This window comes from Perca flavescens, chromosome 4 (assembly GCF_004354835.1).
Source record: "Perca flavescens isolate YP-PL-M2 chromosome 4, PFLA_1.0, whole genome shotgun sequence".
Taxonomy (NCBI): domain Eukaryota; kingdom Metazoa; phylum Chordata; class Actinopteri; order Perciformes; family Percidae; genus Perca; species Perca flavescens.
Genome location: NC_041334.1, coordinates 13,554,138 through 13,581,935, shown reverse-complemented (window position 1 = coordinate 13,581,935; position 27,798 = coordinate 13,554,138). Strand labels below are relative to the sequence as shown.

At 41.6% G+C, this 27,798-nt stretch overlaps 1 protein-coding gene across 2 annotated transcripts; it reads right to left on the bottom strand.

The window, feature by feature from the left end:
• Nucleotides 1–686: 686 nt before the first annotated feature.
• Nucleotides 687–25,915, bottom strand: draxina (dorsal inhibitory axon guidance protein a). 2 transcript variants are annotated; one of them, XM_028576582.1, is made up of 7 exons: nt 25,731–25,915; nt 10,673–11,187; nt 9,892–10,130; nt 6,360–6,480; nt 4,424–4,516; nt 3,763–3,852; nt 687–1,808 (listed from the first exon to the last, which is right to left on the bottom strand). In XM_028576582.1, the coding sequence occupies exons 2-7, from the start codon at nt 11,160–11,162 to the stop codon at nt 1,696–1,698; spliced, it is 1,146 nt and encodes a 381-aa protein (XP_028432383.1). In that variant the 5' UTR covers nt 11,163–11,187; nt 25,731–25,915; the 3' UTR covers nt 687–1,695. The 2 variants fall into 2 exon arrangements, with proteins under 2 accessions (XP_028432383.1, XP_028432384.1); XM_028576583.1 differs by having other exon boundaries at nt 10,673–11,184.
• Nucleotides 25,916–27,798: the final 1,883 nt, after the last annotated feature.

Here is a 27,798-nt window from a genome sequence, read left to right as displayed (position 1 = left end):
TTATTTGACAGCTATAGTTACTTTTCAGATTAAGATTTTACACACTAAAACACATACATTGTGCTAAAAGAATACACTGACACTGGCCTCTCACATTTTAGATGTTTATGAGTTGTTAGACTTTCTCTCGAAACTCCTCAGATGTTTTCATTCAATTAATTGCTCCAAGCCCAAAGTTGTAAAATGATCCAATATTTCACAACCAATGCGAAGATTAGAGAAAAGTCTTAAAACTAGTACAAATATGTGTTGCTGAACTTTGTATTCTCTTCATTTTACTCCCATTCATCAGCTCATCACCTCCCAGATTATATAGAGTATATAAAGTAGTTCAAACTAGTTTTTCCTCGAGCAGCTACAGCAGAAAAATGCTGCTTTCACATTGATGAATCAGGCTGTTATTATCACATGTATTGCAATAGGGTAAGTTGTCACATAGGCTATATGTATCCTATGTAATTTATAAGTAAGTATTCTTTTTTTTTTCTTACGACACAACTGTTAAAGTTACTAATTTAAGGTCTAAAAAAATCTTCTTATAGGACAAAGAAAAAAATCAAGTAATAAATCATAATTCCTGATATAGATAAAGGTCAATGTTGCAGATATAGACAGGTATATACCACAAAATGTTTATCCTAGTAAGTGTTTAATCGTGAAAACAAAAGAGACAGACAGACATAATATCTGGACAAAAATGTGTTTAAGTACAGTATAAATAAAACATATATTAAGACATGTAAAAGGAAGGTCAAACAAGCATCTTTGTTTATCGTTCTACCGTTGAGTACATTTAAAGAGACGTGGCGTCAAGTTAACAAAACGTCGTTCAAACACGTTCATATTTACAATGCAGGACAGCGGGCTGGATTCAAATCACATTTACAAATCATTTTTAAAAGCAAAATGTAGCAGAGAGGTCACACAGAAACTATTTTAAGCTCATTTTAGAATAATTTCTGTGAGTGACAGCTTATCTGACTCCATTTGAATGCTTCTGAACCAATAAAAGCCATCCATTTGGGACTCCAAGCATCAATGCAACACTAAAAATGATCAGTAAACATTGTTTGACTCAGATAAACAGGACATAGACAATCTGGTGCAGGAAAAACTGTGAAAGACATTTGAAAAAGCGTTTCCCAAAACAAAATAAAATGTGCTTTTGCTCTAAATTGAAACCAAACCAACAGCCACCCTTACTGTGGTGAATATTAACACATAACGTATGACATGTTTACAGATTTGCCAGCCAAGTGAATCTTTTATACCAATTTAAAACATATAAAAAACATTGGTCATTGTGGACTGAGTGAGCTTTAAAAAGCCTTCTTTAAAGACATGTACATATGCTTCTGTAATGATGCTGTAGTGACCAAAACTGAATGAAAACTGATGTATCGATTTGAACAAAAGTAAATAAGTGCTTAAATATGGTGATTTGCTGGCTCATCCCACAATGCAACAGTCAAAAAGTACATCCAGTCAAGTCGCCTGTTATTTAATTTGAACTGACCAGATGCGGACATTTTGATGTTTTTCATTGTGGGATCCATTTGAAAAACCAGCAAGCCGTTGCCTTTTAGCACTTAGCGGAATGTTAGCGGTGTCATGTGATGTCTTGGCTGTACTGCCAGAGTAGTCATGGGGACATTTCCCTGCTCCTTCTCCATCTTGTCCTCCAGCTCCTCTTCCTCAGATAGTGATGAAGTCCCCTTGGTCAACGCTGACTGCCTCTGGCACCACGCAGCGACCCTTCCTCCTGGTCACACGCCGCTTCCGGTGGAATTTAGCGTAACAACGAAACCCTGAAAGATCATAAAAAAGGCTGTTAGCTGAACAGATTAAACTGACTGGTTTGGATGTGTTGTGAGATACAGAAAGCTAAGGTGAATAAATCAGAGGAACTGCAAGTTCTTAACTAATCTGACATTAGTTTTTGGATCACGTAGACATCTAAGAATGTAAAAATCAACATCTTGAAAGTGCTAAGGTACCACTGTGATCACTTTTAAATATTTAGAAAAAAATTGAGCCCTGAGTGATATCAGCTCCAATAGCACATAAACAATCTATCACATGTAAATGTGATAGATTTATGTTGTAAATTTAAAACAATTTCACACAAAAACCAAGATTTATAAGAAGAAAGCCCCGTTTACACGAAGGGAAGACGCAGATATTTTCCTGCGGTTTGGCCTTACACGAAAATCCTGTTTTTATCACAGAAAACAATTATTTCTAAAAAACTCCGGCCAGAGTGGAGATTTTGGAAAACCTTGTTTGTAAACTGAGACAAACGGAGGTTTAGGCAGCCGAGAGAGAGGAAGAGGACGTGATTGGTTGCTGTTGTTGCTATTGTCGGGATTCTGATTGGCTAACGTGGGCTTGAGCTTCTCGTTACACTGCCACCTACAGGTCTGGCATGCTCTTAACTGCATTGACGGCATACATACATGGGTACATATAAACGAACACTTTTCTGAAAATGGTAAGGTTGAAATGTCCGTTTATGAAAATAGCCAGCCACGTGTAAACGTAGCAGAAGAAGACATGCCTTTATTTATCCCACGAGGGGAAATTCACAATTTTCACTCTGTTAGTACAGTTGCACACACATATGCTCTGGACTTATACATGCTATACACACTAATGAAGAGATGCCAGAGTGAGGGGGCTGCTCCTTGGTGGAGCACCCTGAGCAGTTAGGGGTTCAGTTCCTTGCTCAAGGGCACCTTGGTAGTGCCCAAGAGGTAAACTGGCACCACTCCAACTAGTAATCCTCGCTCTGAATTTTGGTCCGTACTTGAACCGGTGACCCTCTGGTTCCCAACCCAACTCCCTATGGGCTGAGCTACTACCACCCCAGCATTTAAAAAAAGTACTGCAAGAACATAATGGAAACTGTTTCCAGTGGACATTAAAAAGTGATGCACACTGCTGGGACACGCTGGACACGCTTATTGTTGCCGTTTGTGGCTCATGAAGTTATTTGAAGTTGGTTCCTTGTAATCACATGAGCGATATTATAATAATAAGCAAAGGCCATCGCTCGGTTAAGAGCAGATATCTGCAATTTGTCATGGTTTTGAGTTTCTGTTGGTTTTGAGGTTCTGTTCTTGTTTCCTGTTATTGTGTGTGTATTTGTTCTGTTTTCTGTTGTAGCCCGTGTTTCCTCCCTTGTCTTGTCTAGCTGTAGTTCCTGTCTTGTTTTCCCGTGTGTCTGTATGTTCTGTTTCCTGTTTTATTTTGACGGTCTAGGTTTCTGTCTTGTCTCATTTTACTTCCTGTGTTTTCCCTCCCTTGTGATTGCCCTGTGTGTTTCACCTGTTGTATCACCTGTGCCTTGTTTGCTCGTTACCTCCTGTATTTAGTCACTGTCTTTCCCTTGTCTGATATCAGGTCATTGTATTTTCTTTGATGTGTCTGTGTGTCATCTCCCCTGTTGGTCTTGGTGTTCTTGAAGTTTTACCTGTTCCTGTTTTTGTTGTACTTAGCCTGCTGTTCCAGGACACCTTTTGTTTGTTGGATTTTATTGAAATAAATCCTTGAGCTTACTCGTGTGTCTGCCGTCTTGCACTTGGGTCCTACAACCCCCTGAAACTCCTGACGCAATTATATCTGAATCATGCGATCACAAAGTTAAAATAAATAAACTAACTTAAATTTTACGTTCCTGGCAATTTGTCTATTGGGCTTCATCTGCCTGCCTGGGTTCAAACGTGTATCTCTACTTAGCCATATACAGTTCTCCTCACTCACCTTCCTCACACATGCAGTCATCGTAGCATTTGTTGTTGAGGCCTCTGTTGTGAGGTTTACACTCGTGTTGTCTCAAGTCACAACAAGAACCTTTAAAGGAACAAGCACATTGCATTCAACAACCAAACATGTGACATTGGCATGTAGATGATTCATATTAAACATAGAAAAATCACTACTGTCCCTCCTCCACGTTACTTGGAGCCAGGGAGGACACGGAGGATTAAAAAAACATGATGGACTCTTCAGAAGAGGTAATTATCTTCACTCCAGTTCTTTTGCGCAAAAGTCGCCGGACGACGCCATGTTCTAAACATAGCCATACTAAGAAATACAGAGAAAGTTTGGTGGAGCTGATAGTCCTAATTAGCTTTGTATCAACTCATGTGGCAATGGATGTAACAGACGTTCATTAATATAAAAAAGTTACGCACTAAATCTTTAAAAGGCCCAACAGACAAGACATACTGTTACAAATACATTCTGGTATGGTAAAGCAACATTATATATTAATTATTTTACCTTAAAATAACAGTTTCAAATAATTTCTATGCTACACTGACTTGTAATAGGGAGAATGGGGCCTCTGTCATTCCCATTGCGCCCCCCCCTGCATTGTACAAATTGCATTGCAGTCAGGAGTGTACATTCAGAGACTGACCTGGGAGACAGTCCAGGTGGTGGTCACATGGCTCGATGGCGTCAGCGTCTACAGTCACATTTCCACTGCTGAGGTTCTTACTCCGCCTCTTGTCTGCAGCAGAATAAAAAAAATAAATGAACAGAGCAGTTTGATACTGAAGGTGTCTGATCAATACACAGCCTCAACCCAACAGATCAATTGACTTCAGATTCATTCAGTTACAACATTATGCTTTTATGTCAGGTACAAATATTTTCCAGTAAAGCCATTTAAATTTGTACAAGAATACTTTTCACTTGACTCCTATATTTAAATTTCAACACTGGTCAGATGTGGGTGTACTTAATGTTTAATATATTGTAGGAAGCAATGATCTCATGCCAGAAATGGAGAGAAATTAGGGGTTTACTCATGCAAAAAGTCATGGTCACATTGTTTTTTGGATAGTCCAGTTTTCATTGGCTACTTTGCTTTATATAAAGTGACATTAATGTATGATAGCAAAGCCCAATGAGTTTAAATACCCACAGCTGCACTTAGTATTTAGATATTGAATGTCTGTGTTCAGTTTAAATAGTGTCAATGATCTAGTTTAAAGCCATCCCTAGCGTGACACTAGGGATGGCTACGGAGTTGATTGATATAATGGAAGACATTCATGGTCACCAGAGGGGAAATCCTACAGACTTTGGGGATCTCCTGGATTTTCCTCTAACCCCACATTGATCTTGACATTTGTGGTTTTGAGTGAAATATCTCAACTACTGGATAAATTGAAGTTAAAAGTTCTGTCGTGCAGTCAACCACTTTGGTCCGGACTAAAATATCTCAATCACTACTAAATGGATAGCCGTTAAACTTTGCAGACATTCAAGGGCCCCTGGGGATAAATTCTAATGACGATGGTGATCCCCTGACTTTTCTTCTTGCGCCACCAGTTAGAATAAATGTTTACTTATTCAGTAAAATATATCAATGGATTGGCACTAAATTTGGTACAGAAATTCATGGTGCCCAGATGATGTATCCTAATCATTTTGATGATCCTCTGACGTTTCCTCTTACACCACCATGAGGTTATCAAAATATCTTAACAACTTTTGGATGAATTGCCATAAAATTTGGTTCAGACATCCATGGACCCATGGGAAGGAATCGTAATAACTTTGATCCCCTTTCATCTAGCACCACCATCAGATCAAACTTTGTCGCATATTTTGGTTTATGACCAAATACCTGCAAAACTAATGATTACTTTGGCATTCTAACATGCTAAACTAAGATGGTGATCAAACATTGTACCTGTCATGATCCTGGGTTTTATTTTCTAGAGTCACTTCCCATGTGTCACATGTGTTTTCCCCATTGTCTGCTCCGCCCTGATGTGTTTCACCTGTTCATCAACCCTGATGTCACCTGTCTCTTGTTTTGACCCTTGTTACCTTGTGTATTTACACTGTGTGCTCTCTTGTCTGGTGGTCTGGTGGTCATTGTTAGTGGTCTCAATAAGTTCTGCCTGTGCCTATTTCCTAGTGTTCCTGGATATTTCCCCATTTTCTGTTTTAGATTACTGCCTGCTTACCTGGACTCTGTTTATTTTTGTCATAAAATCACTGAAACTCTGTCTGCTACTTCCTCGTCGCTTCTACTGCATTTGGGTCCAAACCGGCCACTCCTGAAAACGTGACATTACTTGCCAAACATAAACATGCTAGCATTGTCATTGTTAGCATGTTAGCATGCTGATAACAGGCATTTCTCTTAAAGCACCAATGTGCCAGAGTACAGCCTGATCTGCTACCATGGCTGTAGACTCTGTCTTTTATAATTTGAATATATTAAAATAATCTGGTACAATAAGGATTGGAGTTTGATACAGAATATTTCCACCAATCCTGTCTTGAAATCAGAGCCTTTTATGACCACATGTTCACAATTACAGCCCATCACTAACCTTTCTTCCTGGAAGACGGCCAAGTGTCCACAGGTTTCATGTCCTCGTAGTCTGTCCAATCAAAAAGCGCCATGTCCAACGTTGGCATCACCTCTCCTTGTCCTTTTGCTTTTCCAGTCCTCTGAAAAAAAGGAAATGTAACTTGTGACATTTTCTGTTGATTTCAGTGGGAACATTTGCATACCGGCTTGAATCACACTCTGTATAAGAAAAATCTAAACAGGAGCGTTTAAACATGCTGAAATGCAGATCTATAAACACCTAATCCCATCTTCAATTAGTTTCAGCATGCTGTGTAAATTTAAATTCTGCCTCCATGGGAATATTTAAAACATCTTTTTATTTATCTATTCAAAGACAACTATGAATAAGAAGATGTGTGTTGAGAATCAACACTATACAGCATAATGCTGCTGAAAAGAATACATTGAAGAGTTAAATTCTGTCTTCTCGGATTAATGTTCACTTACTACAATTACACACACCAGAGCAGTGGATGACTATGTTTTGATTTGTTGACTGTGTTTTCTATCAATACTGCAGGTTAACACGTTTGGGGTGTTCTTAATGAAACACATCGGACTTGTGTTGTGACGAGCAGCAGTAATGATTCATAAAACGCCCTCACAGAGTCAACGGAGACAGAAGAAGAGCTTTAAAAACCAATCGATTGGTAACAGAGAACTTGACTGCCCACAGACTGGAATACAAATATATATCACATCATTTGTGTCGTTAATAGATATACAATATACAGACGTATAGATTGAAACATACAGTTCATTACACACAACCGCAGGCTTTATTTATCTCCAGTAAGAGCAGCAGGCAACTAACGCAGCATGCAAGTGATCCTGGGTGGACATTTAATAATTCCTGTGCTGTATATGGGATTTTATTTTTTTAAGATGTTAAAATGTGTGCATTGTTTTAAAGTCAACCACTTTTTTTGGTAAAACCTTCATAGCATTGTCTTTTAAAGTAAATCGTTTACAAAGATTCTGACAGTATTTCTTTCCTTCAGAAAAAAAAATAGCAGTAGGTTTGTGCTGCCACTTTAGGCGTGTTATTAATCCTGGTTTTATCATGTTTGCCAGCGTTATACTGCTACTGATCAGACTAACAAGTACTCATACCTGAGCGACAAAAAAATCTATTCGCCTTTCAAAATGACCAATATGCAACACTTTTTTTCTGATCTTTCACTTGATTTGGTCAAAGTTTGAGGTGACTAAAAGTACTTAATAAAGGTTAATGAAAGATCTTGTTCATGGTTGAAAGAAACCAATGTTGACTGTTGGTAGGATAAAGAATGCAGACTGCGGCCTCTGATGCTACAGTCAATCTGTACTTGCCAACACTGTGAAATGTGAACAAAAGAAGAATCAAAGCCTCATTCTAAGACATCTAAAGCTAATGAAGACATTTTTGTTCCCCAGAGAATACACAATTGAGCTTATACTGTGGCTCTAATTTATAACTTTGCTATAAAACAAAAGTCCTTCGTGGATTACTTGTGCATAACCTTCTGCAATAAAAGCCATAAAACTGTTAACGCCATCACGTTCATCACACAGGAAGCAAAATAGAAATGTTGGACAGTATAATTAAGTCAGCAGGACTTTGAGGCATCTCTTGAGGAATTCTCGGTCCACAAAAGACATCCATCAAAAAATAAGAATCAACCTCTACACAGAAACAGATCCATATTTGCTCCCTTTCACGCACAGGAAATAAGCCTATATGGAAATATCAATTAGATTAATTGCAGAGGGCTATCTGCTCATTAAACCATCAACAGAAGATCGAAGATTAATTAAGAAGCCTTGGCGAATGCTCGCGTGTGTGCGTCAATACAGGGTGGGTGAATACAGGTTCATTAAGACACAGTATGTGAAAAATAATGTGTTTTTTTTAACATTAAAGCATGTAAACATGTCCTAGGTGAATCCCAAATGAAAATGAGCATAACATGGCACCTTTGAATTGCCTTTCAAAAAAGGCAACGTTTAGGGTGCCAGGGGCAACAGATGAAGATTAGCCTCCTAACTATGGATCATTAAAGGGATACGCCACCGTTGGTTGAAATAGGGTGTATCACGGTCTCCCCTAGCTGTAGATAGGTGGGCCAACACATTTTTTGTGCATGCATTGTTATAGTCCAGTGCACACCAGCAGCGCCATCGCTAGTTAGCTTAGCGTAGTGAATGGAATCCTATGTTGTGAGTAAAAGTGAGCCAACAAAAGACAAAAAAAACAACCTAATTACTTGCACTGAGACAAAAAATGCGTTGACCCACCTATCTACAGCCAGGGTAGACCGTGATAAGCCCTATTTCAACAAACGGTGGCGTATTCCTTTAACAGTTATTATTTTCCTGTTAATCAATGAGAATAGGTTCTGTCCAATAAACTAATGAAATTACAACAAAGTTCATCTCAGTCAGGTTGTACAATGTCTGAAAAGTTAATACCAAATCACTGGACTGGAGTGTTGATTGAAGACGTTTCTTCAGTTTTAACTGTTGTCACAGTAGTATTGGTTTTAGTAGCTGGACCTGCCCCTAAGCTGGATGAGGTCACATTGGGATTTATAAATAGAACTGAAGAATCCTTTCAGAAGAACATCTTCAATCAGTGGTTCCATTTCTTACAATAAAATGCTCCGTTGTATTCTGTCATATTTGTCTATATTGTTGTCATTCCTACTGATTAAACACCTCAGTTTAAATATAATCCATGAATTTATTTCTCAGCAACAACTTTGTGTGTTGACTTGAACAGCACTCCACAACAAAAAAACCTGTCAATCAAACACGGTCTGTGATCCTGTAAAACTGAGGCAGATATTTCCCACGGACGCCCTACAAGCTGTTGGGTGTTTGTAACAGCAGCTGTGACAAATGTAAAAGCTTTCATGCAGTGGGCGCTGGCTCAGTATCTACTGACATCAGGTTCCATCTTGTCTTAAAGAGTCTCATTTGTAACGGCTCCAAGATCGAAGGAGGCTCGAAGAAAACACGGGTTGTTTTTTTTTATTCCCTTATAAATGCTGTTTATGCGTAATGTTGAAGCATCATGCTGGGCGAGCGTGACAGGTGGTGAGTGGAGGCCCCACGCATGATTCTTCAGTGCGTGTGCCCACAGTCGGACACGAAAAAGACTCTCCGTGCTCACATACGTTTTGTCCTGCCATGGTTTTAATAAAGGACGTTACAGAAAATGTGCTGCTGGAATCTGAACAGTATGATTTTGATCCCAGAGGCGTAGTTTTTATTATACGGTATTATATCTATCATACGTGCTGTGACCAAGTGCCAGTGAGTTTGGCCTGCTGGAGGATATTTTTCACAGGCTGCACTTTCAGGTTCACGCTGCAGTGTGTATCATTTCCAAGATGAACTATGAGGTTTGCTGCCGCATAACTGCAATAATGGGGCCCATTTTCGCTCTATTTCCCCCGCACACTGGAATCACACTGAGGCACAACAGACGCAGCCTTTAATAAGTACTTGGGTTTCGTTGGGGTTACCTGGGGTTTGGTGGAGGCCGGAGGCAGCGTTGGGGGATGCTCGTTCATCACCGTGGTAACCATGGAGGAGCCAGAGCCAAAGACAGCGACGATGGGGGAGGGGGACTCACTGGGTGGGGTCAGGCTGAGGGAGGGGGAGGCGGCAGAGGAGGAGGAGGAGGAGGAGGAGGAGGAGGGAGGATCCTCGAACAGATCTCTGTCCCTAAACGCAGAGCTCAGCTCAGGCTCTGGAAGAAACCCTGGACAGACAGAAAGAGACCATTCGGATGTGTTATGGCTACTACATTCAAATTCAAATTGGTGGTGTTTGTTGTTTGTGGTGGAACCAGTTTCTTTTCTTTTTTTTGTCTGCTCGCAATGAATTGTAGATGTTTAAATTTCCCAATTTTCTGAGCACTTTCAGGACTTCTCACCAATGTCAGCTTAAAAAATGAAATTGGCAAATTAAAGATACAAAATTGGGCAAAGGAAAATTTTATGATATGATCCAAAGCTAAATGGGCCGTTGTTAGAGTGTTGTGTCGAAGACGACTTTTGGCTTTATCAGTCCAGGTTTTCAGATATCTACTACTAGTACTGCCGCCACTTCAGTGCAGTGAAGGTGGATAGAATTTCCTGGGTGGTGCTCACAACATTGAACAGTCACATTTTCAAAAATGCAACCTGGAGTTAACATGCCGGACATTGTTAATGGATAGAAGCGTATGAATGATGTGAGTACCATTACATCTGCAAGCCATGACAGCATGCACAATCAAGGCATTTATAATTTACAGCTCACCTTTTCCATGCCGTTCTTTGTCACGCCGACTCCCTTGTCTCCTGTGCTCAAAATGGTGTCCATGCCCGTTCCCGTGTCCATGCCCCCTTCCTTTGCGCGTCCCTTGAAGCTGGTTTTCCCGGGTCTGGGTTGGAGTCTTCATACTCATTCGAGCTCTGTCTCTGTCCCTGACCGGGCCCATCTCCAGTCTCACCGGGCTCAAACTCTCCAGGCCCGTCCCATCATCCTCAGGCCTGGCCAGGGGGTGCATGGGCCTGTGTGAGAGCAGCCCGGCTCCACCTTTGGCCGCGCGGGCCCCCAGGCCCCCGTGCCCTCCACGCTCCCTGCTGTAACGGTGGCCCTGTGGACCTTGCAGAGGGTGCTGCAGGGCGTTGCTGCCACCTGCTGAGGTCTGTCTCCTCTTGCCGTGAGGAGATCCAGGCTCAGCGCTGTGTGACAGTGTCAGGGTGGCAAACCAGACCGCCAGGAGGAGACTCCAGGAGAGAGCCATTGTCTGTACAGCACAACGCCACCTGCTGGAAAGAGGAAATACATCTCAATACCGCACACATTCTGCTTTTATTAGATTCAAATAACAAAACTTTAGGTAGATTACATCATACAAAACATCCTGGTGGGCTTCTCCTGAGTGAACTCATTTATATGACAGGTAAAGAGGGAGAAGGAAAGGGGATGATGTGCAGCAAAGGGCAAAGTGTGGGATGGCTGTGGTAGAGTCGCCTCTCAACCACGAAATTGGCGGTTCAATCCCAAGCTCTTCCGGCCACATGTCAAAGTGTCTCTGAACAAGACACTGAATTATACACAGTACATTGTACTGTCAATTGTATGTGACGAATTAAGAATAAAGTTTAAAAGCGCCACGGATCAGTTTCCAACCCCAGCTGCTGCTGCTGGTGTCTCAGCCTACATGTGGCGCATGTCTACCTGGTAATTGCAGGAAGAAAACAAATGAATCAAAAAACTACTTTGAAGTTATTTTTCAAGAAAGAAATGAGGATTCATGAGGATTTGCTGCTTTTCGTTGTTTATATGATCTTAAACTGAATATTTTAAGGTTTTGGACTGTTGGACAGACAAAACAAGTAATGAGAAGACATGACATTTCGGAAATAGTGATTGAAATGATACACTATTTTCTGATATTTTATGAATCAAATGATGAATTGATTAATTAATAATAATAATAATAATAATAATAATAATTTTTTTTTATATAGTGCTTTACATGCCACGCTTTACAAGACACATGTAGCACATTAAAAACAGAAAAACAATAAAACCAACACATAAAACAAGCAAAAACAATAAAACCAGTAACTAGGTTAGAAATGTAAGTCTATTGTTTGTGGAAAGCTGATCTGAAGAGGTGTGTTTTGATTAGTGTTTTGAATGTGTCCAGGTCAGTACAGTCACAGATGTGTATGGGTAGGGAGTTCCAGAGGGAGGGGGCTGCAATGGTGAAAGCTCTGTCACCCTAGGTACGGTGCTTGGTCCTGAGTGGTGGGGAGAGTAGGTTTGTGTCAGAGGAGCGGAGGTTACGGGGGGGATTGTGGCAGTGGAGCAGGTCTGTGAGGTAGGAAGGACCCTGATTATGGAGGGCTTTGTGGGTGGGGAGGAGGACTTTAAACTGGATGCGTTGGGGAACAGGGAGCCAATGGAGGTTCTGAAGGACGGGAGTGATGTGATCACGGGAGCAGGTGTGTGTGAGGAGACGGGCAGCAGAGTTTTAGATGTATTGGAGTTTATTTAAGGCTTTTGCAGATGAACCATAGAGGATGCTGTTGCAGTAGTCAATTCTGGAAGTGATGAAGGCGTGAATCAAAGTTTCGGCAGCAAAGAAGGTGATTGATGGACGGAGACAGGCAATATTTTTGAGGTGGAAGAAAGCAGCTCTGGTTATTTGGTTGATGTGGTTTTCAAAAGTGAGGTTGCTGTCGAAGATGACTCCCAGGGTTATGGATGTGTGGGGATGGAGACAGGGTGGAGTTGTTGACAGTGAGGGATTTCGGGCTGATGAGCATCAAGTTGGATTAATTGTAGCTGAGTTGGAGGAAGTTGGTTTGCATCCAGGTTTGATTATCGGTGAGGCAGTTGGTCAGGGTGGAGGATATAGCTGTAGTGATGGATTTGGTAGAAATGTAGAGCTCGACATCATCGGCGTAGTATTGGAAGTGAAGACCATGTTTGTGTATATTTTCGAGTGGCAGGATGTAAAGGATGAAAAGGAGAGGACCAAGCACCAAACCTTGGGGGACACCTTGTGACAGAAGAGCAATGGAGGAGGTGCAGTTGTTGATCTGTATGAACTGTTGTCTGTTGGTGAGATAGGAACGAAGCCAGAAGAGTGCGTGGCCACTGTTGTTGCAGTAGGTTTCCAGTTGGGACAGGAGAATGGAGTGGCTGATGGTGTCGAAGGCTGCAGTGAGGTCGAGCATGATAAGAATGGTGAGGTGGCCAGAGTCAAAGGAGAGAAGGAGGTCATTGGTGACTTTAAGGAGGGCTGTTTCAGTGCTGTGTTGTGAGCGGAATCCTGATTGAAATGGTTCAAACAGGTTAGGGGGAGGAGAGGTGGGTTTTATTTTAAGTAGCAACAACACGTTCCAGGATTTTTGATAGGAAAGGGAGGTTGGATATGGGTCGGAAGTTGGACATGGTGTCAGGGTTTAGACCAGGTTTCTTGAGGATGTGGGTGACGGGTGCAAGCTTGAGTGTTGTGGGGACTGATCCGGAACTGAGAGAGGAATTGATGATTGTAGTGGGGCGATGGATGGTAGACAGGTCTTAATGAAAGCTGATGGGATGGGATCAAGGCTGCAGGCGGAGCTGTTCATACCTGTATTGAAATGTGAAAGCTCCACAGGGGACAGCAAAGACAAATGAGAGAGTGACTGAGGCCCCGTCCATACGTACCAAAACGATCTTTTTTTTACCCGTCTTCCCTGGATTCGTTTCAAGAATAGTTGCGTCCAAACGAATCCACTTGTAAATGACTCAATATGCTACTTCATAGTCCAGGCCTATAGGCGGCGCTGTTTCTGCTACAGACATTCACAAAAAACGGAGAAGAAGAGCATAGTCACTTCCACTTCCCATCATAACATGACTAGCTAGATTATAACGTTCTCTTAATACATCCGTGGACTATAATACCTTTCACCACTGCTCATTTTATGAAGGCCGCCGCAAGAAAACGTGTCTTTGTTTACATTGTATAATGTGCTGTTGGATTGCTTTTTATTTTGCATGATTGCAGCGCGCTAGTAGCGAGCTAACGTTAGCGTGCTAACGTTAGCTAGCTCTAACATCGGCAGTCAAACAAACATCAATGATCCATGAATGATGTCTTTTTAATAGCCTTTCTACAATAAGCCGTGGTAAAAGTTACTATTATCCGTTCAAGGAGTTTATAAGCAGACAGATTAGCTAGCTAGTTGATAAGTTGTCTACTTCCACTTTATAAACAGATAGCCATAGCAGCTAACGTTAACGTTACTTCGCTGCTGGAGTGGTCAGCTACTTTAGCAATGTTTAACGTTGGCTACATAACGTTAGCAATATATCTTGTGTAGAATCCAGTGGGAAGGGTCAGGGAGCAGAGACACAGTATTTAGATGAAGTGAGCTGGTTTGACCATGGAGATGGGACATGCTCGCTTAGCTTCACCGCAGTTGTGGGCGTCAGCGGCCGTGGGAGAGGGTGTAAAAGAGGGGTGTGGCGATGACATCATCAATACGGATCCGTATTTACCATCCATACGAAGCCAAACGAGAGCCGTTTTTGGATTTTTTCACCCTGAGACCAGGTTTCAAAAAAGTGCGTTTTCAGGCAGTGCGTTTGCAGGATTCGTCTGGACGGTCGGCCCAAACAATGCAAAACATGGGCGTTTGCACAAAAAAACGTTTCCGTGTGGATGGCCCCTGAGAGGGTGGAGAGGGGGAGGCAGGTGTGGCGGTTGAAGGAGCAGAGGAGGTGGTCAAGTTGTTATAAATAGTGTTGATTTTGGATTGAAAAAATGAGTGAAGTGTCAGGGGGGTTTAGAAGTTTTAATTAATCGCTAATGAAAATATAGTTTGTTACAGCCCTACATTCATTGACAGCAAACCTAAAGCCTAATTCACAGTAGTAGAGTTTTGAAAAGAGATATTTAAAAAACAGGCAGTGATCTTTTGTTCTGCTGTGTAAACCAATGCATAAAGGAGATTTTCTTCTGGGCATACATTATATAGTCACATAAAAGTGTAAAATCCCTTTAAAAGGGCATCCTCAGCAAACCGTCTGGTGTTTAATGTAGAAGCCCCTATCTGAAACCACAGAAGTCCTCAGGTTTTGTGCTCACTCTTCCGCTGTATTCATTCGTCCCATCACCCTTCCTACAAATTCAGACTACATCACTCTCAGCCTCTTGTGTGCAAGCCCATTTATCTCGACTTGGCAATAAAAAGGCGGACAGACACCTGTGCCTCTTTTTAGAAATGACTTCCCAGCCTTCATTCCTGAACCTTCATGCCTTACTCAGTATGACATACTGCACTGCGCAAATCCTTCATCGCTGCCTAATCCGTGATCTCGAGAGCCCTCCCACCGTACCTTTCATTACAAAAGTCAACATATCTGTGAGGTGTGACTGAAGGGAAATATGAGGTTCTGTGTGTGTGCATTAAAGGCACGGCACCTTGGACAAACATGGTTAAAATGACGGTGTTGAGTTTTTGTTCCCATCTGTAGGTTCCAAGCTTACTATCAAGGCTCAATTTAGATTTAGATTTAATGTCAGCAAAAGAGAGAGAGAGAGAGAGAGAGAGAAAATAAAATCAATACATTTAAAGTAGGGAGCATTTTTCCAACGTCACAATATCAAAATGTCTGCAACATTGTTTGATGCTGTGAACTTTAAGGCAGTAAACTATCCAAATTGTAAACAAAAACTCCCTTTTGTTCCTCTAAAACTCTATTTTTGATATGTATTGGTCAACATGAAGACACGTTGCAGAACTCTTCACCACAAAACGCTGTATACACTTCACCAAAACATTTTGGGTTATATTGCATTGTAACGACGGAGGTTGTTTCTGGTTATATTAAACACCCATTTGTCCCGGATGCTGCGCACCGAAACATTACATCTACCGTCGGTTACTGCGTTGCGCAACTCTGAACCTCCTGCTGGCTGCTGCGTGGCGCAGCATTTGGTATTCGTCATAACCCATCTGTTTTTGAGAATCTTTTGAAAAATGTGTTTGTATGTTAGTGCTAAGGGAGCATGTTTTAATAAAACCTGTGATTCTTACCTTGACAATGTATTTTATTTCATGCTACAGAGGCTTAGATATTAAGATTTTGGTAGACGTTGACAATTCTTAATATGTTTTCAGAAAAGCTTCAGGAGATAAGGATATTTATCCCAGAATAACATAGTTTTTTATAGGCATTTTTAGCAGGCGCTTTAGGAGTAAATGGGTTAATATTAATCATTTTTTATATACTATGGTGACCTATAAGTCCCATACCTGTGTAATAGACTGTATATAAAAAACCTGACCAACCTCATTGAACGAGGTGAATAGAGCATGGTGTACTGTGAAAAGAGTTGTGCGAGGTGTTTTGATTTTGACTGACTGAAGCTCACTGAAGCTCACACTATGGTCGTCACCTCACTGAGCAATGCAATCTCAAAATCCCAATTTTCATTGACAACATTACGTACCAGATAAGAAAAAAAGCCACTTTGTCCTTTCCTTCTGAGATGACACGTGGTGTCGTGGTGTCGTTTCTAAGTATGATTTGCTTTGTTTTGTCCTCCACTTCAATACGATGAGACAATCCACCGCCACAGACACACACAACAGCATTATGGTGCTGTGGCAGGTGACTCCTTTGTGTTAAAAGACAAACGCTGGTGCAGGACAAACAGAAAATCAATGAGGGAGAAGTATTGAGCTGCTGGGGAGTGTGTGTGTGTGTGGGTGGGTGTGTGTGTGTGTGTGTGTGGATGTGTGTGTGTCAGCAAGGTATAGTTAGGGTGGTTGATAAGGTCTCTACTGTTTTATCACACTGACAAACACCAACTTGAAATCACACACCCTTTGGTTACTATAGGTTATTTAGTTGTTTGTAAGGACGAACCGAGGCGCGGGGTTGTGTGTGTGTGTGTGTGTGTGTGTGTGTGTGTGTGTGTGTGTGTGTGTGTGTGTGTGTGTGTGTGTGTGTGTGTGTGTGTTGCAGTGCGGGTGCAGGCAGCGTCCTGAGGGACTTTAAAGGCCTCGGGGAGTTGGACCAGCTGTGCAGTTTGCAAACAAGAGTGTGAGGCTGGCTGCTGATGTGAGACCTTTATCTCCAAACAGGCCTTCAGAGGGGGGAGGGCGATCGGCCGTGTCACGCACAAAAGTGTTTGGCCAAGATTACGATCTGTCTGTTTGACACATGAGGCGCTGCTACTGGACCGTGTACGACCAAAAGGCTCATTTAAGAAAACAAAGAAAACATCCAAACTTAAGTGAGCGGTGGGGCAGAGTGGAAAGAGGATTGTCTAAGGGATCACATCGCACCCCTCTTGGATATTTAGCTATTAAAGGAATAGTTCAACATTTTGGGAAACGTGCTTATTTGCTTTCTTGCCCAGAGTTAGATGAGAAGATTGATACCACTCTCATCTCTGCGAAAGTGTAAAAGGTGTGGTGTTACAGGGGAGACTCAAGGCACCAGTATACAAGCAGTTCTAAAGACCCAACATCTTTCCGTCAGAACGTCAGAATTAGGGGAGCTGGGTCCGACAATTTCTGTAACATTCTGAAATGGACATTTACAGCCACTGCCAGTTGGTCAGGTGTGAACAGGTGAGAAACTATTTCCATTTATTATATAAGCTAGTCTTCCTGGGGTCCGAAGCAACATTTAATCAGACAATATTCAAAAATGTCATAACATATACAGAAAAGAAAACAAATACAACATCTGCTTACAGAACTAAATAACAAAAATTAAAATTAAATTAAATAAAAACAGTAAACTGGGTTTTAACTCTCTCTCTCTCTCTCTCTAACGCTCTTTTTTTAATTTGTTACACAGCTATTTCTATCCTTTTTTGCAAGACTGTGAATGCCTTCCAGGAGAAATTATCTGAAAATGTGCATGCTATCCCCATATTTAAACAATATTGTGCCCCCTCTATGATGGCTGGCTTTTTGCCAGTTTGGAACGATTATAAACAACGCGTTGAACGAATTAGTGATTTTCTAGCATAGCTTAGCTAACCAAAGTCTTGAACTATGTAGAAATTCTCCACCTAAAGAAATCTACCCTTTGAGTATCAAATACAAAGTTTTTGGTGGAATATCCCTAAGGTAAGCAAGATTCAGGAGATTTTTTGTTGATCTCAGGAATCAAAAGAAGAAAAAGCAGATCCATTCATTCCTTGTCTGTACCTGTTAATCTCATTTAGGATTAACAACACTCAAAATGTGCAGAAATACAGTAGAATCAACAGAGGTGGAGATAACAGCAGAAGCCAATCAGCACCACAACGACACGACCTTTCAAAAAATGTATTTTCCGTCCATAAAAGAAAGACGCCTCCATGGAAAAAGAAGGCACCATGCGTCAACCCCCATCAAATCTAAGGCCTGAATAGACCTGTCATGTGAAAGGGAAGGCGGGCGGTGGTGGAGGGGGACCGAGTATCTCAGCACAGCGGTGCCCTGTTTTCCTTTCTCAGACTTTCATGTGCCGCTAACAGGTGGTCCTTTGAGGAGAGGATGAGGACGGTAATGGACCACTCTGGGTGGCATTCCGGGTTTTAAGCACAGTCTCTTGTGTGTGATAAACAACCTCCGCGAACAACACAGCCTCCTGCCAGAGTCTGTATTATACATGGCTGTGTGTTGTAGGAAGAGCACAGCAGGGTGAGCATCTGCTACTGAGGCGATGGGAGGCCAAACAAGTGGCCTGGAACTGCCGACTCTCATTCCCAAATGAGATAATCCACCGTTTGAACGACAACGCTGGAACAGTGACGATTACTGGATGGCTTTAGCTGGGCGATATGGAGAAAATCAAATATGGCGATATTTTTGACCAAATAGATATTGCGGCGATATTGTTGGATTGACAGTGGATGCTTTCACAAAATATTTACACAATGAGATTTTTGATAAATAATTATCAGTAATGTGGATATAATGACTAAGCGGGCAAAGGCAAATAACAGCTAGTAAATCTGGCATGTTCAGAAAATGGCATCACTTTACTATAATGTAGCCTTTAAAACCAGGAAAAGACAACACATGTCACATTACAATATCCAAAATTTAAGACGGTGTCTAGCGTCATATATCGATATATTGCCCAGCCCTACTTTAAGGGTGTTATGATAGTTCTTGGTTGAAAGAATGAAAACATGTTAAAGATCCTTAAAACCTGTTCAATCAATCTTCTGATGGGTTCTACGTAAACCAGAGACTGTATAAAAGAAGTAAAAGTAGCCACCGTGATGTCACCCAATGGTTTGCGGACTAATGTTTTGAAGCCTCGAGTTTGGACGTCGCCATCTTGTTTTGTTTTTAAGCCAGAAGTGAACATATTTGGATGAGAGAGTGGAGCTTGGGAGGAGAGAAGGGGTGGATCTGACTGAGAACCTGAGGACATTGCCGTGGTAGTAGTCTATATTCCACCGTAGAACACTCTTTTCTGCCGGATGTCGTTACCTTCCACTTTCTTTGGGTTGGCATTCTAAAGTCGGGTGGATTTCTGAGGACTATGGTTAACTGCTCCTCAGATCTCTGCAGGGTAAATCCAGACAGCTAGCTAGACTATCTTTCCAATCTGAGTTTTCTCTGGCACGACTAAAACAACTTTTGAACGTACACATGTTCCACCAAAACAAGTTCCTTCCCGAGGTTATTTTGCAGCGGCACCGTGGCTCCGTGGCACCGTGGCTCCGTGCGGAGCTTAGCATCGCCCATGACGATTGGGATTGGTTTAAAGAAATGCCAATAAACCAGAGCATGTTTTTCTCCCATCCCGTAATGCTGTGTGGAGCCAGACCCTCCTCAGCAGCGCTGTGGAGGAGGGTCTGGCAATGCGACACTACCATGGTAGCAACCTTTCGATCACCAGGTAGCCACGCCCGAAAGCAGGCCCTGCTTTATGGGACCACCATTAACAAAATGAACATCATTGTAGGTTTTAGATAAAACTTGAAACTAGCGATTGAGGCCATAAACTCATTAGGAAATTGCTTACTGAGGTAAAAATCAAGTGAGATGTGGACTCATTTTTCTCATAGACTAGACTTCTTTAGAAAGAGTACAGGTTCATGGCACGTCCGCATTGGTTTCACTTTTCATGAACACAATATTTTCTGCCAACGTTAAAAAAGGTTTTAGCTCATTTGCTGGAGAACATTTCTGGTTTGAATTGAGCGGGGCTCTGTTGGTCAAACATGATATCACATATTTCTGTGCACCAATCAGGATTTAACGTTTAAATACCATTCTGATGACAGTTGTTATCTTGTGCCGTCAACAAAACCCGATGATCAAAGACACCCACACTGTCAGATTTTAAATTTTGAACTCTTTATAAATAATACCTAAGGATGTTTTTTTTTTCTCCAAACTTTAACTTTAAATGTTGTTTATTTAGTCATGAATATTTATTTCTTACAGATAAATAACTAAGATTTGTCATCCAAATTGCCAAGGGCTTTAATTAGATCCTCTTTTAATTTGATATTTAGAAAAGCAAAGTTGAGCCATTATTTATTTTTCCTCTAAAAATTAATATGAATGAGTATTTTCACTTATAAATGTTTGACTTCAAACGAAAGGATTTATTATTGATGCATTTACTTAGTAATTTAGTTAGTCTTATTTGATAGGGACAGATACAAACTGAATACAGCTATCTGATGAAGTGATCATAGGGTTTATAGCGGATGCCAGTCTGCAAGACCCGTCCGTCCGAGAAAGGCTTTTATAATAATAATAATAATAATAATAATAATAATAATAATAATAATAATAATAATAAATGTATTTTTTATAGCACTTTTCTAGACACTCAAAGACGCTTTACAGTTTTGGTTACAAACACACAAAAAGAAAAAGGAAAACACATAAGTGCATGGACAAGCACAGGCAAAGCAGGATAGGTGGGTAATGAAAAGGAGGGAAAACTGAGAAAGTCTGTTAACAGGAAAAAGCAAGTTCGAAGAGGTGGGTTTATAAAACGAAGAGATTACAACAGTGAGGTAAAAAGAAGGTAAACCGCATGCAGCGAAATACAATAAAGCACACATTTAAAACCTGACATGTCGTAGCTATTAAATGTAATGATTTGAATGTATTTGCATAAAGGCAGAGGACTGTGTTATGAACACTGAGGAATAATAGACATTAGCTGAGAGTCCCTTTAAATTGATTCAAATTTGTTTTTTTAATTCTTTAAAGTCCACATACTGGAAAAAAGTAGAATAAGGGACTGCACAGCATCTGTATTCATAAAAACACTCTTCAATGTGACCACAGATTTAATTGCTTGATCCACAAATAATTTGCAGTGAAACAAATAAATCAAGATGCATAATGATCATTTGCTTCATGTTTTACAATCACAATTAATCCTGATTTAGACGGTGGACATTATAACTCCCATTAAAGCAGCACCGATGATACAGTGACTTTATAGCCAAGGAAATGCCCTTACAGCCAACAGAACAACAGCTAAATTGGAAGTAGTGGTGACATTTCACAGTAGTTTACCAAAATAAAAATAAAAAAGCAACACTATAAAGAAAAAACAATGCATGTGTGTGTTGAGCTTACACTGTGCAGTTTACGCGGGGCAATTAAGGTGTGTCGAAAACATCCTCTATGAAGTGAAGAGGACGCTTGTGATGTCAGGGGAAATTTACGGTGCAGAAGTAATCGAATGAAAAGCAAATAAATAAATAAATAAATAAAGTAGTGTAAACAGAGTTCTTGGACAACATTATCTCACTGAGCTCAGTCAGGATTTTTTGTCAGATCTTGAAGTCGTAATATTGAGTTTATAGATGTGTGAGCTCAGCAATGTACAGAGAGAAAACATGAACCACAATATAAAATATAAAGAAATCTTAAACAGTAAAAAGAAATCAATATTACATTCTTTAGGATGCCAGACTAGGAGAGCTAAAATTGGGTTATCATGGTTTTACATTTTGTTGGAAACACAATATATGTGTGTGCCAGAAGCTTTTCTAAAGCACAGCGTACAGTGTGAGACGGCCACCAGGGACACATGAATCAGAGCAGAGTGTGTTAAGTGTGAAGTGATAGCTAATCTTGCAAGAAATTGCAAAGGGGGCACGACTGGATGGCCGGATGATTAAGATCTGATGAGTTCAGAGACCGCTCTCCAGTCTGTGATCAAGCGGTGTGTCCCTTAAGCAGTTAGTTATAAATATATATATATATATATATATAAAATATACTTAACAGTGAGTGGACCCAGGTCTGTGGAAGGCGAGAGAGGAAAGGCAGCCAGGCGACCCTGGTATTAAACTGCTGTACGTGTGCATCTTCTTTAGCTACACCTGCTGTGACACCAAACCTCCAGGAGCCATCTGCTCCTGTTGTTTTATCTCTCGTAGCAACCAGCAGGGCCATAAGGATCCAGCAAACAAAGACTCCGGACACAGGCTGTTAAAGCAGAGCTGTCATGTCAGGCAGAGGCTATCTTCAAGATTTCCTAGCCACATACTGAGAGATTAGAGGTTTAAAGGAATAGCTCAGAATTTTGGGGAAATACGCTCATTCTGCTGGATGAGAAGATATGTCAGAAGCCAATTAGGTTTAGCATAAAAGAAATAGGTGGGGAAACATTAAGCCTGGCTCCATCCAAAGGTAACTAAAAATCTATCTAGTGTACCAGCACCTGTAAAGCTCAATCAACACGTGTTATCTCATTTGTTTCATCCGTTACAAAATCCAAAGTGTGAAAAACGACTTAGTTTGGGTTATGTGCACGACTATTTCTCCAAGAAGTTACTGCTCCCGGTTAGGAAAATAGTCCAGGTCACTGTGGGAGTGTGTGTCTGCACGGTAACAAGCTAAAATATCTTTGAATATTCCCTGAGCAGCAGCTCAAGTATCTGCTCTAAACAGACATGACAGATAATGAGAAGAAAAATGCAGGATTCAATATACTGTAATAGTCACAAAGACAAGATAAACGCCTTATCTGTTGTGACACAAATACAATCCAAACAGAGCCATTCCTCTCCGTCTAGAGTAATAATGCTGAATATTTGATGCATAAACACTTACTTTTATATCTCTCATCTCGTGTAAAATGGGTCTTGTTTGCGCCACCAAATTATCATAAATATCAGCTCAATAACAAGCACCCAAATTACAGCTCCGGTTAATGCGTCTGCATAATAAACACCTCTGCCAAGCTGCAGTTAACGCCATAAAACTTCATTTCCTCAAGGGCCAATACGACTGACTTCAGCAACATAAAAGTGCTTTGTCTCCCAAAAAAAATAAAAATAAAAACCTCGGCAGACAATATCGGTGGGATTCACACGTCGACTGGGAGGGGGGTTTTGTTTTTGCAGCTTTTTAGGTGTGTGTTGGATGGCAAAGGCCCCTGGAAGCAACACAGGGTGGTAAAAAAAACACACAAAAAAAAAAAACAAGAGCCATACGGAAGGTCCATCTGTCAGCAAGTGAGGCAGAGCAAGAGAGCAGGGAGACACCAAATGATTCAGTGGTAATTTAGTCGCAGGTACAACAGATGTGGGCCGAGACTAGAACATTGTCACTGACGCGTGGTAACATCAGCAACATCCTGCGATGTGGCCCCCTTATCTCCAGTTTGAGGCCTGCGCGCGCGCACACACACACACACACACACACACACACTCAGAGACTTTCTTACAATCAATGCATGGACACAAATACACACTCACAGCGGGGAAACCTCTTCCAGACACCCACATAGAGGCATGTTCCAAAAATGCTGTGAGACACAAACAGCACCAGAAGCACAGCAAGAGGCATCCCACAGAGAGGAGAGAGAAAGGGAGAGACAAAAGGGAGGAGAAGGAGGAGGAGAAGGAGGAGGAAGGGGGGAGAAATTGAGAGGAAAATAAGATGTAAGGCGGAGAGAGGGGAGAAAGAAACGGAGAGTTGAGGGGAAAAAAGAGAGAAATGAAAGCAGGAGAGAGAGAGAGAGACAGAGGGAGGATTTATCCTGTCTTAATTAGAACAAAGTCTCGGCGGCATCTTTCATTTCATGGCAGATGAGGACGCCAGCTGAAAACAACAAAGCTTTGGCTTCCGAAAAAACCAGCAACAGAACTTGTTCTTTGCTAAGCCGCGAAACAGGACACCTGGGTCTGGGTCCGGGCGCTCCGCATGGGAACAGTTTGACCGGTCATCGCTCCTGTTCAGAGATGATCAAGTGAAGCATGTAAACGCATTATATGAACCCAAAGTTTCTCCCTCCTCCCCCCCTCCCTCCACCCCTCTACTTTGGTGGAAGCGAGCGGCGTTGACTGCCTGCCAATGTTGAAAGAGTCTTGATCAAACAGATGCAGCCACGCTTGGCAGTGGCGTACAAGGCCCGTTTCACGCCACGGTGGAGGAGACTGGATGCAAGTTTAGCGATGTAGCCCTTTTTTTTTTTTTTTGGGGCTGAAACTCAGGATGAAAAGGAACAGAAGATACATGTGCTCGTGTGGCTGACCGAAAGCACAAAATGAAGGCAAACTGGGATCCTTTAATGGTTGTTTGAGACAACTATAGGCTATTTCCCAGATGAATGTTAAAAATTCAGATGATTTCATACGCTGATTTTTTTTTTTTTTTGGGGAAATACTAAATTAATTTCCACTTGAACATCAAATGATGTCCTTGGGTTATCTTTTCATTTTCATATAATTCACTTATTAGTGAGTCTGAGTTGTGTTTTTGGCCCGAGGTCGGCTCACTATGGGGTCCCTCCACACTCCTGATCATGTCTAATGCTTCCCTGCTGATTGAGCTGCTATTCATTAACGTTATGCGAGTCCACAAATGTTGCTCCTTCGCAGCCCTGTTTCACTTTTAATTGCATGGTGTCACACTGAGACTCCTGACTGTAATCTCCCTCGTTCTCCCCCTTCCTTTATCTCTCTCTCTCTCTCTCTCTCTCTCTCTCTCTGACACACACACACACACACAAACACACACACACACACACACACACACACACACACACACACACACACACACACGCACACACACAAGCACACACCGTTCTACACTGTCTTTGGTGTGCACTGAGCAACAATGAGCTGTCAAGAAGAGATAATGGCTGCAATCATTTCGGATTCTCCTCACCAGATTCAGCCATATAAATCCCTTGGTGATGGTGATGTGATCGCAAAGCATGACGGCAGCAGGAAACACCGCACATCACTAAAGTTCAGTAGATTATCGGGTTAACTCCGCTTTTACGGTTTCAAACCAAATCTAATCTAATTCGCTGTTTGCGGACAGTCACTCTTCCTCTCAAATCGTATGTTTATCGACTCTCTCTCTCTCTCTCTCTCTCTCTCTCTCTCTCTCTCTCTCTGCAAGTCAAACTGACTCTTTTCTTTTTAATCAGTGAAACTGCAAACAAAACCATTTGCATGAATTAAGTTATTAACTTTTGTGACATTATTAAGATGTAACATTGATGCGTTTTTACGCGCAGATGGAAATCAGATGGTAAGGCTACAGTAGGCTACATATAACATAGTCCTAGTCTAATGAGGATCCTCGTCAACCGCTGCAGGACTGACAACTATTAATAGGTAACATGTCGTAGCCTATTGTTTCATAAAATAAGGTAATACGATGTATATAAAAAAAATGGCATAGGCTAAAATGATCATAAAGTCACTGCAAACTCCTCTGAGCACCCCGGAAACACCACAAACCCTTTTTTTTAGGCTGGGTTTTTTAGGTGGGTTTACGTTCCGCTCATAACCAGCCCAAACACTTACTGCCAATAACACAATTCATGTAGAAAGAGAACTCCTTACCCGCGCTTGTTTGTTTGTTGTAGTTTTCCTTCGTTGTAGTTTATGGTTTGAATAGCAGCTCAGGCATATGGGTGCAGACTGACAGCGGACAGGACCGACACACACATACACACTCACACACACACACACACAGCAGCAGCAGCACCTCTGTATCCGCTCTCCGCGCACCCCGGGATGTGCCGAACATCCGGACTGTCTCCTGCTCCTTATGAGGAGAGTCACCACCTGCTCCGAGTGCGCGCTCCCGAGTGCGCGTCCGTGTGCGCGTCCGTGTCCGGGGGCTGACTGGGCTGTCTCTCGGCGAGGCTTGTCCCCACCAAGGGAGACGTCGGACGGACGGAGGCAGTATTATTATAATTATAAGTATTATTGGATTGATGCGTTGCTGGTGGTATCAGGACTTTACGTTCATTTACTGGAGGGAGAAACCAAGATCTGAGAGATCAGAGATTGATGATCAGAGATCATCATTTTTCAAGCAGCCTGTCAAACGTGTCACATCATCAGGCATCCACAGTAGGCTTTCTGTATGTCTAAAATGCCTTCATCCGGGTCCAATAAGAACTGTTTTCTCTAAATAGCCAAAAGTCCACATTTTGTGTGTAGTTTTGGTCTGGGGCTCTTTTTTATGGTTTGGGCTGCATCATTTAGGCTAGTTCTTCAAAGGGTTCTCCACCAATTTAGCTTTGCACTAGAAAGTTGTAGGAAAAAGATCCAAATCGATGCAGGAGAAACAGATGCCTCTTTCTTGTCAAGCCTGGCGCCTACATTACCCACAATGCAACTTGACTGCTGTTGCAGTGATAAATAACTTCAGAACCCAGTACAACCAGGGCCTTAGAGAGGATTTTAGAAACAGCCCCCACCACTGTCAGAAAGTCTGGAGCGGAACCAAAAAGATGTTTACTGAATTACTGGTATTTTCATATTGTTTTGATTCAATTAGGCTACTGTTCAATTTCTGTGGGTTTTGTTTCATGAAGGTCTAAATCTGGGGTTTCAAACATACGGGCCGTGGGCCAGAACTGGCCCCCCAAAGGGTCCAATCAGGCCCACTGGATGACTTTGCAAAGTGTGAAAATTGGAGAGAAGTAATTAATTCCCAATTCCAAATTTACCACTTTAATCTCAAAGAATATCCAAGTTTTTTTTCCGTAAATTCGATGACTTTAATCTTAAAAAAATTTTCTCGGAATATTACCCCTCTCTCCAGGGTCCATGACATACTTCTTTTTTCTACAATGGCCTTACAACGCCGTCGTCGCAGAAGCAACTTGCGTTTGCCATCGTCAAGCTGACAAGAAACTCCGTGGCAGATAAAGTTCCTGATCTTTCTGGAAGTGGTTTACAGGTCTGGCCCACTTGAGATCAAATTGTGGTCCCTGAACTGAAATGAGTTTACCACCCGTGGTCAAAATGGTGTCTCGAAGCCTTCTCCACACTACCTGAATTAAAATTCAAATAGCTCAAACCTACAAATTCACAATATAAATGAGTGTCCTCAGTTGTAGCGGTGGCCCTGAAACCTTTGGGATGAAGTGGGAATCCGGATCTCATCACCTAACATCAGCGTTGGACCTCACTAATGCTCGTGTCTAAATGGGAGCAAATCCCTGCAGCCAGGTCCCGAGATCTGGTGGAACACCTTCCCCCGAGGACTGGAGGCTGTTATAGCAGCCGCTTAAAGTTTGGAAAAGCGATGTTCCACAATCACATATGTGTAATGCTTGGGTGTCCACATACTTTTGGCCATGCAGTGTATGACCGACCACAACTGAAAGGTTTTCTTTTCTAAACTCTACTTCAATCATTCATTTAACCTTTATTTAAATAATCCCATTGAGATTCAGAATCTCTTTTAAATGGGAGTCCTGGCCAAGGCAGCAGCATCAAAGTCTCAACGTATAGTAACAAACAGCAAACAACAGAAAAATGACATTAAACGCTAAGGAAATCTGAATTCTGTAACAGGATGTGTGCATTCGGTGGTCAGGAAGTCCTTTATCCTATTTTTTAAAATCTTCCATACTAATAAAATAATCTAGATTTAAGGTGACTTTGTAGAGAG

Excerpts from the sequence above, each read along its gene's own strand:
- draxina (XM_028576582.1), bottom strand. The coding sequence starts at position 11,162 with ATGGCTCTCTCCTGGAGTCTCCTCCTGGCGGTCTGGTTTGCCACCCTG. Across the intron at positions 10,131-10,672 it reads CAAAGAACGGCATGGAAAAG|GGTTTCTTCCAGAGCCTGAG; the intron begins GTGAGCTGTAAA and ends CTGTCTGTCCAG. Across the intron at positions 1,809-3,762 it reads TGACTGCATGTGTGAGGAAG|GGTTTCGTTGTTACGCTAAA; the intron begins GTGAGTGAGGAG and ends ATGATCTTTCAG.